General features: G+C 38.4%; 1 protein-coding gene across 1 annotated transcript in view; it reads left to right on the top strand.

Annotated features, from left to right (window-relative positions):
• Nucleotides 1-14,569, top strand: part of SLC17A6 (solute carrier family 17 member 6) — a 42,386-nt gene extending 27,817 nt beyond the window's left edge. The window contains exons 7-12 of the mRNA XM_075548405.1: nt 1,499-1,641; nt 6,920-7,069; nt 12,238-12,370; nt 12,811-12,921; nt 13,409-13,536; nt 14,234-14,569. Coding sequence (XP_075404520.1) covers nt 1,499-1,641; nt 6,920-7,069; nt 12,238-12,370; nt 12,811-12,921; nt 13,409-13,536; nt 14,234-14,569 — 1,001 coding nt within the window. The remainder of the gene's footprint in view (nt 1-1,498; nt 1,642-6,919; nt 7,070-12,237; nt 12,371-12,810; nt 12,922-13,408; nt 13,537-14,233) is intronic.
• Nucleotides 14,570-17,662: the final 3,093 nt, after the last annotated feature.

Here is a 17,662-nt window from a genome sequence, read left to right as displayed (position 1 = left end):
TTCATTGGTCATATTTTAAAATTTAGTAAATCCTACATAGTGGGCTTTGAAAGAAAGTCAAGGCCAACTTCTCCCATAAAGATGTACAGCCTCAGAAATCCTGAGGTTTCTGAGGGGGTGCTATGAGTCATCAGAAGGAATGCAATGACAGTGAGTTTGGTTTTTGGTCTGGGATATAGTGAGCTAAACTTTACAAAAGATAATGTGTACAAAACAGTTAGCTCAGTGCCTGACACAGAATGCATCTAGTCAGTGGTAATGGTCCTTGTCACTGAATGATAGGCTCTCTCCTTTACTGAATGCCTAGTTTGTGCCAAGCATGGTGCTGGAGCTCTATGCATTCTCTCCTTTAAACTTGTCTTTACCACAAACCGGTAGAATGGGCATTGCTATGGCACTTACAGTGGGCATTGTAAAAGGCTCAGTTTGAGGTTTGATTGTGTAGCTTATGAATAGCACAGTCAGCTATTTGAAACTGGGAGAGTCACGTAACCGTTACACAACTCCAGACTTTCACATCTGACTGCAATAGCATCTGCTGCCAGGTTTAGTAATTAATAGGTGAATGTCACATCTGAAGCTGTGGTATTAAGGAGTATTTGGTCAAGATTGAGCAAGCAGAAAACAGTATTATAAAGATCAGGGGCATTTAGACTGTTACCCAAGGGAACAAAAGAAGAGCATGAGGAAACAATGACATGTTCAGCTGCAGAGAAATTAGAATAAATCACCAGAAATTCTTTTTTATTACTAATGCTTTTTTGTTATATATATACTTTCATGGTGAAATATTAAAGAATGAAACAGGCCTTGCAAGCATCTTGTTGGTTGGAACTTATACATTTTATCTGTGTGAATATTGACACAGGTAATAGCATGCGCTAAAATACTATATGAGCACATAAAATGTTAGATATTCGTATATTAATTACAGAGGTTCTTTTTCATGTAATATAGTCACTTTGGCTCAGAGAGACTGCTGGATTTTATTCAGTAGCCTATTTCTCAATCTGAGAATATGAAAAGAAGGGAATTAGCATCTTTTCTCTAGACATGCCGATTACTTTCATATATTCAAGCAGACAAAGAAAAAAAGGCTTCCTCTCTATCTTCTCTCTCAGAGTGTAACTCTTTGAGGACAGGAAGTATGCCATTTTGTCATCTAGTCCACACGGAGCAGAGTCCCTGAAATAATAACTGTGCAGTCAATCCTTATTGGATGTATGAATGAGTGTCAAACACCACATCCATTTGAAAACCATTGATTGTTTCTTGTGTACCATACATTTTTTAACAGAGAGAGAAGAGAGACAGGGCTAGTCCTCAGGAAGCTTGAAATCTAGTGGTAAAAAACAAGGAAAGATGGATAAAACTAGTGGGAGGTTCTTAAATCCTCTGCTTTACTGAATGACTTTATGTTAAGAATATTGTAGTTTTATTGCAGGAAAATGATTTCAAAGCTTTCTTTGATGTCCTCCCTTTATGCTCTTACTTACAGGAAGCTTTGGAATGGTCTGGTACATGTTTTGGCTTTTGGTGTCTTATGAGAGTCCTGCAAAGCATCCTACTATTACCGATGAAGAACGTAGGTACATAGAAGAAAGCATTGGAGAGAGTGCAAATCTTTTAGGTGCAATGGAAGTAAGAACTTTATTATGGTGTATATTTCTATTCTTATTCCCCATGCTACCTCCATTCAACCAACCAAATTAGTTTATGAGCTTTATCTCAACAAAATTAATTTGATATCAATCATGATTTTTAAAAATCCACCCATATTCCATGAATTATTTATGAATGTTTACTACTTTCTCTGTCTGTAATTTCTTGTATTATGCTTTATCTTTTGAGAATCTTACAGTTTTCTTTAGATTATAGTGATCAAGTTTTTCTAAAGTCATTTGATATAATTTAAATACATTCAATCAATATTTGTTCATTTTAAAAAACAGGACATTCCAAATCACCAAATGCCATCAAAGGGATATTTTATTGATTGAATATTTTAAATGTGGGTTTTATATATGCATGATTACAAATGTGTTGTAGGAATGGCTCAATCAATAGTCCAACAACAGACAACTGGCACAAAAACATTCTTAGCATAATTTAATGACTATATTAATAAAATGTCAGGTTTTTTTTAGCATTTTTTATCATGAAGTTCAACTATACAAAGATAATGTGAATGCATTTTCTGATTTTAATTTGGTTTCCTAGAATCTGCCTACTGAGAGAGCAGCTGCAATGCTATTTAAACAATGCAAACACTTTAGTCCATATGAAATCAATACACCTAACTATGAACTCATGAATAGTCATAGCACATTATATTAAATAGAGACAAAAATTAGTTCATGAAACTGGTATAGTTAGATCCTGGAATTCAGCAAGCTGATTCGTTACTCAGTGTCTTTGTGCTGTGGGCTTGCGGGACCAGGCCTTGGTTGGCAAAAGTGATGATCCATTATGCTCAGCTTCTACTTTCTTCAAGTTGATTCTCCTCCCCATTTTGAATCCAGCCTCCATTCCCTAGGTGTGGCTTATCTTTGACATCTCATTCTAGAAAAAGATGTCTGATACTCATTATTGCTGAGCTTGGTTTAGTTTTCAATAAGAAAAGAAGTTCATTCAGAAGTTAAACATCAGTAGTTAAGAACAAAGAAACCCCAAATCCTTGCATTCTGCTTGCTGCGCTGGATGGGCTGGCATTGGAATTTCCTTCTTCGTTGTTCCTTCTATGGATGGATGGGGTCATTTCTTTCTTGTAATGGCTATTCAAGAAGTGAGGGGATTGGCAGGATGCTCTGCTGCCCCTACCTGTCGTCGCTGTGTGTTTGTTATTGGTCATGACGTCTCTTCTGAGTCATGCCAACCGTGTTTCAGCAGAGCAGAACCGCTCCGTTGTGTTTTTAAATGGATGGCCAGGTCTGCTTCCCTAAGGTGTCTCTGGTGGGAGCGAACCACCAACCTTTCATGCAGTAGTCTAGAACTTCACTATTTATGGCACCCTGGGACTTACAGCGGCGGCTGGGAAGGGAGATGAAATGTAGGCGTATGTGCAGTGAGTTGCGTACGTCACCATTCTTGTTCAGTCTGCGTGCTGAGCAAATAGTCCTGGGCTCTGAACAATATGCAGAGCAGCGCAGTAAGACTGAAGGAAGGTTTATCAACAACCCGTGAGAGGCAGATCACACAACCTTGCTTGCTGGAAGCCAAGACGACCAGCAGCACTAATGAAGAACACAGACGACAACGTTCAGTACGTGTTCTCGATGGAAAGAAAACCAGGATCCTCCCAACTGGAACAGTCAGTAATATCGCGATAAAGGGACGTTCTCAGTGGTTTCATGCGACGTGGCTTCATCATCCATGCTTGTGGAAGCAGCAGTGCAGAAGTCCGTGATGTAGTCAATTGGGCAAATCTATTGCACAAGACCTCTTTTTAAAGCATTAAAGAGCAAATATGCCGCTTTGTGGACAAGGCCGACCTGACCCAAGCCATGTCCTTTTGGATTGCTCCTCATGTGTATTAAAACTGTAAAAGGAATATAAGAAACACTACAGAAGAATTAGTGCATTTGAACGGATATTGATGACGAATATTGAATATACCATGGACTGCCACAGAAGAACAAAGAAATTGGTTTGGAAGAAGTGCGGCCAGAATGCTCTTAGGAAGCGAGGATGGTTAAAACGTTGCTATTGTGTCCACACCAGCTCCTGGAGCACTCTGCTTGACGAAGGACTGGTGGAAACCCAGACGCTGAACGGAATGGGTTCAAATAGTGGCTGTAACCGTAAACTCAAACAGGAAGGATTTGCAGGGGCACTCAGGAGAAGGTAGTATTTCTTTTCTCCTGCAGTCTTTTTTTGCTTACACACAGTTGCTGTCCGTTGAGACCAACCCAGGGACAACGAACCACGGCAAACGTGCGTTCGGAAGAAGGGTTGGAAGATCTATTTTGAAAAAACCAACTAGGGAAAGCCTCTTGAGCACAGTTCTACCCTGAAAGCACTGGTTTCTGGGCGATGAATCAAGGCCAGGACAACTGTTTGGTTGATTTATATCTCTCCCATAACTGTTGTTTTTTTTTTGGGTCTGGAGTCCATGAGCAATTACACGTGCGGTTCATGTTAATATCTCTTTGATTTATTTTCTTTAAAATCAAAACATTTACATTTAACACACACATAGAAAAAAGGACAGATCATAAATAATTTTCTGATTGTTATAAACTGTGAAAATCAGCACCCAGTGGCATGCTTCCCCAAATGCACCTCTGTGGCTCTTAATGATTGTTCAGGCACCAGATTAGAAACATGGAAATATAATGAGGTGCTTTACCACCAGAAGAATAGAGATGTCTGTTTAGTAGAGCTTATCTTGCCCCGCATAAAAGAAAGCCCTTAACAGGAAAAGTTATTTACTTCTAATATTTTAAGTCACTTCCTAGAAAATCACGATACTATATTAATATCACTATATTAATAATTATAGAATATAATGCAGCCTTTGTATATTCAGCTATTTTGCTTTCTTTGACATAAATGTGTTCATCTGGCACCATTTTCTGGGAGCACATTGAAATGCTGGGGTAATAGGACTTTGAAAATTCATCTATGCAGCTGTGACTAAACATTTTTCTTTCAAGCCACAGTATTCATTTATACACAATTATGACCGGTTTGGGGTTTTATATTGTTTCTCTTTTGAATTATATGTACCTGTGGTGGTACAATATAACTTTATTATATTGTTTTTGAAATGGTCTTTAAAAAAACTTAATTACAGCCATGATTGATACTTGTAATTTTGAGTGCTTACTTCGAAGAACAATGACAACATTTGTTCCAAAAATGCTTTGCCACATCCATGACTAACCTGGATACTTCAAATATTCCAAGTTAGCATTTAAATGAAGTGGTTTTAGTCTACCGTTTCATCCTCATGTGTATTTTTTAATAAATCATTTTATTGGGGACTCATACAGCTCTTATCACAATCCATCCATCCATCCATCCATCCATCCATCCATCCATCCATCCATCCATCCATCCATTGTGTCAATCACATTTGTACATATGCTGCCACCGTCATTTTCAAGACATTGTTTTTCTCCTTGAGCCCTTGATATCAACTCATACTGCCCCCCTTTCCCACCCTCTCCCTCTCATGAACCCTTGATAATTTATAAATTATTCTTCTGTCATATCTCACACTGACTATCTCCCTTCTCCCACTATTTTGTTGTCTATCCCCCTGGGAGGGGGTTATATGTGGATCATTGTGATCAGTTCATCCCCTCTCTCCTGCACCTTCCCTTCCCTTCACTGGTATCGCTGCTCTCATTATTGGTCCTGAGGGGTTAATCTGCCCTGGATTTCCTGTGTTTCTAGCTTTTATCTGTACCAGTGTACATGGACTGGTCTAGCCGGTTTTGTAGAATTGGGGTCATGACAGTGGTGGGGAGGAGGCGGGAGGAAGCATTAAAGAACTAGAGGAAAGTTATATGTTTCCTCAGTACTATACTGCCCCCTGACTGGCTCATCTTGTCCTTGTGACCCTTCTGTAAGGGGATGCCTAATTGTCTACAGATGAACTTTGGGTCTCCTCTCTCCCTCCCCCTCATTCACATCCATAGGATTTTTTTGTCTGGGGTCTTTGATACTTGATACCTGATCCCACTGACACCTCATGATCCACACAGGCTGCTATGCTTCTTCCATGTGGGTTTTGTTGCTTCTCAGTTAGATGGCCACTTATTTATCTTCAAACCTTTAATATCCCAGATGCCATATCGTTTGATAGACAGGCACCATCATCTTTCTTTACCACGTTTACTTATACACCCATTTTGTCTTCAGCAATTGTGTCTGGGAAGATGAGCATCACAGAATGAATGCCAGGTTATTAGAACAAAGTGTTCTTATGTTGAGGGAGTACTTGAATAGAGGCCCAATGTCTGTCTGCTATCTTAATACTTAACAAATATATGTTAAAAATCTATTTTGTTTAAAATAAAGTATTTTAGAATTTGTTCTGATATTGAGAGACAATTTGGACATAGTAGTCTTAAAAAATGCTGGATTTATATTTGGGAATATGCAAGATCTTTAAATATACTAAATAAAATAATTTAAATAGATTTTAATAAAGCAATCATATTTAGGTTGTGGAATTTGAATGTAGCCTAAATTTTATAAATTTCAAATAATTATGAATACAATAAATAACTCATTATAATGGACTCATAGATAGTATGCTAGGTAGCTAACGTCTATCACCTAGCTGGGTTCATTTGTGAGTTTTCTGAACCTTGCTTGTTACCCATTGGCTATCAAGATCATTTATTTATAGATAGAGAATGCAATGCCTGGATAAGTAGGTTCTGGAGTTACTGCTTCATTTTTTATTTGTCATCTCTTTCTCTTCCCAGGTATATTAAATTCTCAGAAAGTTTTGAGCAAAATCTTTTGCATACCTATGAGGTCTCTGATTTGACAGTGAATTTTAGGTGATCACTAAAATAAAACTAAAACAAAATAAAAGCATAAACATAAAATAAAAACAAACACAAAACCAGCACTCTCTTACCCTCATCAAAATAAAAAATAAAACTTAAATTGAGAGACTAGATATCTGTATGTTGCTTTATTAGGAAAATGTAACCTTGTGTAGTCTGAATGCTAGAACAATTTCATCAGAGGAGATGCTGATGAATGGAAGTTTTCAGACGCTGTTGAGTGTTTACATAGCCCGACCTGCAGGGCTGTTAGGATGAATGGTTTGCTACTGTCCTACACCCTCCTCATCTTAGCCGTATGCATCCTGAAGATGCAAATTACTGTTGCATCCACTTAAATAAAACGAAACAAACTTCAATTGATCAGAATGATTCTCTTTTTGGGATTGCAGAAATTCAAGACTCCCTGGAGGAAGTTTTTTACATCTATGCCCGTCTATGCAATAATTGTGGCAAACTTCTGCCGAAGCTGGACTTTTTACTTACTGCTTATTAGTCAGCCAGCATATTTTGAAGAAGTCTTTGGATTTGAAATCAGCAAGGTATGTGTATATAAAAAAAAGGTTATTTAAATAGTGACCGGCTTTTATAATAGTTAATTGAATAAGTTCTTTTCCCCAAGATTTTATCTTCCAAATTTTATGAGTATTCATTCTCCTATTTTCTGCTTATTCAATAAAATATAACTGCAGGGAAACATTTGGGGCAGGGAAATCTATAACACAAAACTAGTCTCTGCCTCTGTGGGAATCACATCCCAATTGGCGTGGACAGCAGTATCACCTTCCTGTAACAATACCATCGTAAGGAAAAAAGTCCATTATAACAAAATTATATTCATATCATTATAAATCTAGCTCTTTCTTCTTCATTTCCAAAGCTCTAAGCAATCTGTCCAGAAAAAAAGGACAGGGAGAGAACAAAATATATCCAGGAGAGGTCTTGCACAGATTTATCCAATTTAGCAAGCATTTATTGAGCATAACATATTAAGCTTTGTGTTACATTCAGAAATAAAATATGCTTCTGTCCTCGATGACTTTAACAGTCTGGTAAGATAGTTAAAAATAAGTTACTAATTATAGTGTAGATTTTTAAATGTAACATTTACATATGCTTATGGAAATATAATACTTTTGAGATATTTAGATAAAGAGAAAATGAAACAAAATACTACTTTGCATAGAAACTTGGAATGGACGAGACACTATCATATCTATGAACAACTTTGTCTGGTTGGCCACCGGCTAGCTGTCATCCTTTCCATTTAACCCATGGAGAATCGGAAACTAGGGAAGGCGTTCAATTTATGGAAGATCGTGCTGATAAGAAATGACATAATCAGAATTAGGCCCAGATCCTTTGATAGATATTTAAATTCTTTGCGCTGTGCCATTCAACTTCATTTAAACCATATATTCATTCAAGCATTTAGAAAATATTTGTCCAATGCCACCTAAGTCCCAGGCCTTTTGCTCGGCCCTAAATACACTGATCGGTAATGGCAATGGCTTTCCCATTTCTCTTGATGTCATTGCATAAATCCAGCTGGGCTCACTGTTCGTATTATGCCTATACTTGAAAGACTATCCATGTCCTGGGACTAAAGAAAATCCAAGTCTAGGAGTAGCTATTCTAAGAGCCCTTTTGTAATCCCTGTTTCTAAGGAAACTGTTTCCTCCATCACTGAGAAGAATGGCTGCTTCAGGCAGGGCTCTTCTCTCTGGAACTAATCAAACATTGCAGGGCACCCTTAGAGAGCTCTCAGAGGTGTCACATGCTCAACAAAGGCTGCCAGAGGTGCCAGTCCATTTCCATAATCTAGGACGAATGCGACACTGAACACTGAGAGGCTATTAATAGCATCAGATATCACAGGGGTGAGAGGGGGGATTGAAGCAGCCTACTGATGTTAATAAAGCTGTTTGGTCATTCTGGCCTTCTGGCTTCAATTAATTGAAAATCCTTGGGTAAAAGCAGTGTCAGTTTACAAGATCTAATTATAATAATCACATGGGTTGATTTAATTCACCTGTTATATTTTTAACTAAAATCTTGGGTAAATACTACACATAGATTTATTTGAGGGGTTTAAATATAGTAAGGAAAATATCTCTCACCTGAACATTTTTAGAGTTAGTGATGAGGGAAGAGAGCATGAGCTTTGGAGTAAAGTTTTTAACCCAAGCTCCACAACACACTAGCAATACACAGTCTTGGGGAAGATCCTGGTTAATCACAGCCTTCATTTTCTTACCTACAAACTAACGGTACTAATACCTTCTTTCAAAGTTTTAGCAAAATTCAAGTGAGATAAAATATGTACAGGAGGGTTCTTTTCTACCTGTGTCAGACTGGGGATCTACAGACAAATCACATCGCTATGGCTTAGTATGCAGTCCAGACTTACTGCCTCCGTTAAAGCAGAATTCTAGAACTCATTACCATTGATTCGATGCTAATTCATATCGACCCTACAGGACAGGGAGGACTGTCTCTGAGTTTCTGAGACTGTATCTCTTTACAGGTGTAGAGAGCCTGTCTTTGTCTCTCAGAGAACCTGGTGGGTTTGAACAGCTGACCTTGGGGAATGCAGCCCAACACATAACCACTACGGTATCAGGGTTCCTTACAGACATATAACCTGTGCTTATTGTCATACGGTTAGCTCCTTAAGAATAGCATATCAAGGAGGAAGCATGTGCTAGAATTAACCAGGAACTGGTTTGAGGTGTCAGATTGTAGGATCCAGGCAAAAAGAAGAGACATTCATTCACTTCCAGATTCATATTTTAGAGAAAAAAACTAGTGTCGCATGGCCACTCTTTGTCCTGGGAACGGGCCAGGTTTCTGAACCTAAGATGGATCATTAGAGAACAAGAAAATCGAGGCGATGACCAAGAGAAGTCCAGAAGAGGGTGAGATAAAGACTCAGAACCTTTATGAAGAAGCAAGCAGTCAGTTATAGATTCAAAATTGAAGTCTATCTTGCAAAACCCGAAGGAGGCCTGGTGGCAGACTGGTGGTTATTCTTTGGGCTGCTGACCACAAGGTCACCAGTCACACCCACCTGCAGACAGTTGAGGCTTTCTTTTCCCCCCAAAATTGACAGGCTGAGAAGCCCACACAGGCCGTTCTAGTCTGTCCTGTAGGGTCACTAGTCACCGGAATTAACTTAACGGCAGCGAGTTGCTCTTTTCTTCCAATACTTGCTGGAGCAAACTGTTGAGCAGCTGTCAATTACATGGTAAGAAGATTTTGAGCATTCTGGTCTTGTGCCAAGTGATCACTCACAATACACCCAAAGCTGAGGATACAGTCGAATACATTTCATGAACTTTTAAATGTCTATTAAGATCACATGTAGAATATGTTTGCATATTGCCTAAGGATGCAGGAGTTTCAATATGCTCAAATGTCAAATCAGTGGGCTAAACTAGCCCCAAATTTATGTCTACTCAGCTTCAATTGTTAGCTCCTTGCATTTCTCATAGAGCTTGGCATGCATCTTTTTGCTAAGGGAATAAATTAATGAAGTAATCAAATGTTTCTTTGAGTAGATAGTGAATAACAGAGAATATTCAATTTAAGGACACCTGAGAAATCACACATTCCTGAATAAATTTTGGCCAGTTACATGACCTTGGGAAAATCAAGTCATCAACCTTTTATTCTGGTGATGCTGTCAGTTAAACATTGGACTGGTAACCTCAAGGTTGGAAGTTCAAACTCACCAATTGCTCCTCAGAAGAAAGAAGAGGCTATTTGCTCCCATGAAGATTTATGGTTGAGAATCTTTGGTTGTTTTGAGTCAGAATTGACTTGATGGCAGTAGGTTTGAGATCTTAGTGTAAATGTCACATGCAGTTCTATGAAAATTCTAACCTGATGCTTTCCAGACTGTTTCGAAGGTTTTCTTCCATACATTAATTACTTTAAAGGTCCCTACTGCAGTGAAGGATGAAGAACCACTTTATTTTATTCACAAAATCAGTGATGTTTGGCCGAATGTTAGTGAGCTTACACCTTTGTTTAGATCATATTTATTGCATTTCTAAGTGCCAGGCTTTCAGCTCCTCCGAGTACATTCACGTATATGGTCTGGTTCGATCTGATCGCTGTCTCTCGTGCCTCACACCGAGAGTAAGAGCTGGGGCTTTGGATTGGGATGGTGCTGTGCCTTCAATTTGGTTCTGACCCACTGCGACCCCATTGCACATGGAATGATTCACTGCTGGATCCTGTACGATCTTTAAAATTGCTCCTATGCCTGAGCCCATAGTTGCCGCCAGTGTGAATCCATCTCCTTGAGAGCCTGCCTCTCTGTCTCTGTCCCTCTCCTTGATGGAGCATGATGTTCTTCTCCAGGGACTGGCCTCTCTCAGAGTAACAGACTCAAAACGTGCCTCTGACAATCACTTACCTTTTCTAAATGTCAGTTTCCTCATCAATAAAATGGAACTATAATAACAGTCATTTCCACGTGGGGATGAAGAGACAAGTAGATTACTCCGAGCTATTTTAGGGCCATTCACTGTTTCAATTAAACTCGCACTATCCCAACTCTATGATCACTATCTGGATATGACTATAAAATTAAACAGAATCATTGTTTCAACCTTTCGCTCATCTATTTGGAAAGACATGAGTGTACACAACAGTAGTTTCCATGTCACATGCCAGGAACACTTCTCCATTGTACACGTTAGTAAGAAAATCCCTACATTGATTCCTATGTTACCAAGTATGCTATATAGTACTAGATGTTTAACATGCATTTTCCTCATATGTCCTGCTATCATGGTTCCTAGAAAAGTGTCTTGCACATAATTAATAATAAAAATAAGAGCATTTGCTGAACAAATGATGGTTAGGCTTTAAAATAGAGCTATTTAGTTGAACATTAACCTAGAGATGATATACTATTGTATGGCCACGTGACCAAGCACTGCTATTTGAAACAGGAAATGGTTAATGGAAGAATTGATCGGGTTTGTCTGTACTCATTGTATATAGAAATTAAAACAATGCTAGAAACCCATAAAATATGTGTATATATATATTTAAGATGAAATGAAATTTTTTACTTTATGATGAATCTAAAAATACAATTGCTTCTTTTTTGTGTGTGCAATGTATGTCTCTGCTCTCTCTTTTCCCCATTCGTTCTTTTTATCCCTCTTTCTCACTGTCTACGCTCACTCTTCTCCACTCTAAGGAACCTGTGCAAATATATGTAAAAATGTAAAATGGACACAAATATGAATCATTTTGTGATAAGATTAAGGATAGTGGATTCATAAACAACATTCTAGACTCAGAAACACAGTAATACATAAGTATTTTCTTCTGGAAAACATAAAGGGGCCAAAGCAAATTGACACTGCTTCTACATTTTATCATATTGTAGCTATTATTTATGGGAGACAGGCATGGCTTTCGATTCCCATAAGGAGTGACAGGCTTGGAAACCTGCAAGGGTAGGTCTGCCTTGTGCTGCAGTGTTGCAGTAAGTTGGCCTTGGCTCAAAGGCAGTGAGCTTGGTTCTTGGCTTTGAGTTCCTGCTTATCCAGTGAGGAGTACACAGTCCTTTGGAGATCGTCTTTTCTTCTTTGTCTGTACGGCATTCATGCTGGATTCGGAAGACCAAGATTATGGAGTGACTCACATCTGAGTGCTTAGTTAGCTGTCTGCCCTCGCTTTCCACCAGGTTGGCATGCTGTCTGCTGTGCCGCATTTGGTCATGACCATCATCGTGCCTATTGGAGGACAGATTGCAGATTTCCTGAGAAGCAAGCAAATTCTTTCAACTACTACAGTGAGAAAGATCATGAATTGTGGTGGTATGTATAAGATGGCACCATGTATAAGTCCATGGTTTTATTACATTAAGCTCTTATTACATAAATGGAAAACATTTTAAGTATGTCATAGTACAGAGTTGCAATTAAAATTGTGCTTTGTTTATTTAAAGTCATTCCCCCAGCTCACTTCAAACTCCTTACTAATTCATAATAACTTATTATTTTTATTCTTTGTAACTCACTTGATCCTTCATTTATCATGGAAACCTTGGGCTGCTTTTGTTGTTTTAATGCTCTCAGAAGACTAATAATCCTAATTGGTAATCATCTCATGTACACATTATGACTAGTAGCATTTGACATACAGTCCCTGCTGTGGAATTGCTACACCAATAGGGATGGCTTTTTCAGTACTCGGGGCTCATATGTAACATGTGTAACATGGACTTCTCAGTTGTTTCCTGTGTTTGTTTGGGCAGGTTTTGGAATGGAAGCAACGCTCCTTCTGGTCGTGGGCTACTCGCACACTCGAGGTGTGGCCATATCCTTCCTGGTCCTGGCTGTGGGGTTCAGCGGATTCGCTATATCTGGTAAGATTTTTATTTTTTACCTGTAGTATCTTCAGTTTTAGCTTATGGTAGAAGATATGCATTTCCTACTTTCTGCTTGGGCATTTTAACTGTTGAAATGTGTTCTCTGCATAGCTGAGTAAGAAAAGGACAAACTAAATGTGGTTTATATGTGGTACTACCCACTCTTCCCTTTGTATTGCCCCAGCAATCCCCCCTCCCCCCCCCCCAAAAAAAAAACAGAAACAAAACTGGCCTGAGAACATTTTCTCTTCTCTGTGGAGGAGAATTATTTAAGCCCTAGTTTAGGTGAATACTGGATGAGAACTTAGACCTCATTCCGTTCTCATCAGATTCCTGAGCTACATCATCGGAATGTCGGTACCGAGCACATGCTCGGGACTTAGTCACTCGTAAGGAGTTGCGGTGAATACAGTAGAGAATATCTGACAGGCACTTATTTCTAAGAGGTTTCGGAGTATCTGAGTGAAAACTTTGTGTGTTTCAGGTTTCAATGTTAACCACTTAGATATCGCTCCAAGATATGCCAGTATCTTAATGGGCATTTCGAATGGTGTTGGTACCTTGTCAGGGATGGTCTGTCCGATCATCGTGGGTGCAATGACAAAGAACAAGGTAAGAGAGCAAATAGATAGTCAGCTGTAGGGGATTCTCTACCGTGATTGGGGAAATCGTTAATACATCTTTGGCAATCTTTCACTGGGGCAGTGACCTCACCTCTAAATAAGGAAGGCGATAGGAATGCAGGAGAAAATATCTCCCTAGCAATTCTTCTCAACATCTTTTAACATTTTTTGGTAAGTTCCTGGTGTGGAGTAGGTCTTCTTACTTTTAGACTAGTAGGAAAGACATGCAGATGTATTCTGAGCCCTAGCTATAGAAGTTTTCTCTACTGATAGAGCGCTCTCAGAACTTTTCTGATCTCTCAGTAGAGACTCCTTTGCAGTTACCAATGGAAATACTGTTTTATAACTTATTTGCTTTATAAAAAGTTTCAAAATCAGAGTTTATAAGATGATAATAAAATGAGTAGGCAAAAGTGATATTTAAGTCGATGGAAATTAAAGGAGAGATTATGATTTTCTAAAAATTAGCAGAGTAAATAGGTATTTGAAAATGTATTTCAAAACTTAACATTGTAAAATTCAATAATGATAATCATGATATCATAGGAAGTTGTTTTTTATTTGCAGTTGGTTCATATAGTCAGATAGTGCTTTATGAAGAAATTGATAGTGATGTTTTCAGTGAAGATGTAAAGCTTTTGACAACATGGAGTTTGCTCTTAAAATGCTCCTTTTCACTCCTGCAGTCACGAGAGGAGTGGCAGTATGTCTTCCTGATCGCGGCTCTCGTCCACTATGGCGGAGTTATATTTTATGCAATATTTGCCTCAGGAGAGAAGCAACCCTGGGCAGACCCCGAAGAAACAAGTGAAGAAAAGTGTGGATTCATTCATGAAGATGAACTTGATGAGGAAACAGGGGACATTACTCAAAATTATATAAATTATGGTACCACTAAGTCCTATGGTGCCACAACACAGGCAAATGGAGGTTGGCCCAATGGATGGGAAAAGAAAGAGGAGTTTGTACAAGAAGAAGTTCAAGACTCATACACCTATAAGGATCCACATGATTATTCATAACAAAACTAACGGATGGATTTATTTTTAGTGTTCGTGATTAAATTAATTGTGATTGCACAAACATTTTGAAAAACGTGGTGTAAACATGTAAACATATCAACCTGGCAAGTCTTGCTATCAAAGTGAAATCAAAACAATCCCATGAAGTTCCCATCAAGTGCAATCTGTAGAAGTTGTGAAACCCATCATTTCCATCCCAGACATCTATTCTTGCATTTGTGATTTAAAGTTTGACTGGTCAAACCTGTACAAGTAAGTAGTTACTCATTGGGTCCATGGGATCTAAAACTCATCACCATTTAATGAAGCACAACTAGCGCAGGTGGCTCATTCCACATCACAAAAGTTTGGAGGCCAAAGCTAATTGATTGTGAAAAATGCACTTATATATTTGCTACACTGTTGCAAGATATCACACAAAAGTCATGCTTAACAAAAAGTAAAACTCTCATGGTTGCTGTCTCAGACATTGGAGACTTTTATGGAGTGTCAATCACCGAGTAGGACTCTGTCTCAATTGGAGAAGTATATCGTGAGCTAGCAACTAGCAAGGTGTCTTGAATAATTACTGAGATTATATGATGTGAGATATTTTGTTGGACTTCTAAAAGGAGTATCGTACAGTGTTTTATATGATACGCTTGGGCACAAATATTTATTTCTGTGAAAAAGTCCTTACCAAGTGAGGGGTATGGCTCACGTTCTTCCATTCATTTACCTAACAGTATAAAGCACTCCACATTTCAATAACATCCACCTTTTCATGTAGCATATCAGATAACTTTTTTGCAAAAAATATATTAAAAATAAATAGAATTCCGTGTATTTTTTATTACAACTTTGTACTGGTTGTAACTTGCATTAGGAAAAAAAGATATATACACCTTTAAGAATCTAATGAAAATTACTAATGAGATATAGCCCTTAAAATGCAATATTAAAAGCAAAGACACTATAAAATCATTTAGATATCTTTCTTCTTTAATAATTAAATGCTATATGAAACTTGTGCCACAGAGCTATATAATATGAAAAGATTAATTTAATAGAGCTGTTATAAGTAGAAAACTTGATTGTTTAAAGTCCCATTTAAAAGATATTTGTTTAAAATATATGAGTAATTATATTAAAGTTATATCTATGAATCATACATATCCATGCACAGAAACATAATAAACAATCTTCACACAAAGCCAAAAATAACATACACCTAATGTTGGGCTCGGGGACTGCAATTTCTACTTTCATAGAGTCATAGAATTTTAGATGGGGAGAGGCATTTTGCTTGTCATTTCTTAATATAACTCAACAGGAATTGCAACATTTGTGTACCAAGCAATAAGTGCAATGCATAAAAGTTCCTGTCTGTATATTACCTTCATTTTGCTTATGGTAGCTGTTTGGGTGATTGGAATGATTCCTTTTTCATTTTAAAAAGTTAACATCAGCTCTCTTTAACGGTCTACAACGATACTAGTGCATTGCCCAATTCAACCCTGAATATTACTGGTGTACTTAGTTGCTCTCTGGATCTCCGATCTGTCCCTTGTATTGTGCTATTGACTGGCGCTCTGCTACTGCAAATATACAACATGACCTTTGTTAAAAACATGCAAGCCATTCTTGACTTTAAGAACAATAAATCTTTTGCGTTGTGTCTCAAAGTGACGTAATGTGGTCATAGCTTTTGTTGTGTTGGATGAAAACGTGTGGACTGTCATTTCTGTTGCTGCAAAAGAAGTGTTAATAAAAGCCTCTATTTACCTTTTTGTAAAAAAGAAATAGATTCATCTGGGCTTATTTGATTTACATGAATTGAGCTTGTAGATATGCCCCAAACAATACCTTCGCTTGGGGAAAACAGCCTGTTTTAGCAACTTGAAATTTAATGGAAGAACACGATATTCTTTAGATTGCACAGAACGTGGTTTTATGTAGATAGTATTAAATCAAGATATAGGTTTCTAAGTCTAGCTCTATCTTTCAACAACAGCTCCCTCATGACTGCTGCTAAGCATAAAGACTATTGTAATAGACAACATGTCACGTCAATGCCTAACACAGATCACACACATGCCCTGTCCTGGACCCTGGAGCAGTGGACAAGCCTGGGCAACACAGATCTACTCTAAGATATGGGCCTGGTCACCTGAAGTAGAATGGACGCGACAGTACCTACAGAGCCCCACCACGACCCTCCATACTAGGAACCTCTATCTCCAGCTCATAATTAAGGAACGAAAGCCCAGCATATTGAAATAACTTTCCCAAGGTAACATACTACCGTGGCATTACATTCGAATGTTTTTGATGAATCATCAGGCAGTGAGCAAGTTTATCCAGATAGCCAATAAACTGTCTGTAGTGGGTTCCACCCTTGGCAGGTACACATAAGGGGGAGCTTACCATTATATAGCACTCACATATGAGACTGGGAGAACTTTACTCTTTCAAGGGATTTATGCAATGATTGCATTGACTCCCATCATTTAACAGATGAGGACACTATTGATCAATAAGGGGAACTCCTAATCCAATCAAGAGAGCACAGACCCTCTTCTGGATCTGGAAAGCAATGGTTATAATTTGCCATGTTTTAGTTTTTTATATTTATGTTATTTTTTCACAAAGCAATTTTATCAAAGGCATCCATTAGATGAATTATTTATTTATTAGGGGCCCTGGTGGCCTATGGGTGACAAGGTGGGCTGCTAACTGCAAAGTACAGAAGCAGTTTGCAACCGCCTGCATTGCACTTCCCTGTCCTCCCCACTCAGTGTACGTGGGAAGAAGAAGGGAGAGAACATGCCTTTCTCTCAATCTTCTCCACAAGGACCCTCAGCCGGGGACCCGACCTAAGTCTTCAGGAGACAATCTTGTCATCTCCACGCACCTTGGTCACTGGAATGAAATTCTCTACAATCACACCCTGCGTAAGAAAGTTGGCCTCTGATTCCTCCGACGATGCTCACTGGCCGAGCTCACGTTCTTGTCTCTTGATCCTGTGAAGTCAACATTTCTTCTCCACATTCTCTTCCCTCCTTCTCACACTACAATCATATTCATCTGGATCAGTTACGTCTACCTAGAAGT

The sequence above is a fragment of the Tenrec ecaudatus genome, chromosome 4 (assembly GCF_050624435.1).
Source record: "Tenrec ecaudatus isolate mTenEca1 chromosome 4, mTenEca1.hap1, whole genome shotgun sequence".
Taxonomy (NCBI): domain Eukaryota; kingdom Metazoa; phylum Chordata; class Mammalia; order Afrosoricida; family Tenrecidae; genus Tenrec; species Tenrec ecaudatus.
This window is presented reverse-complemented; position numbering and strand designations above follow the sequence as displayed.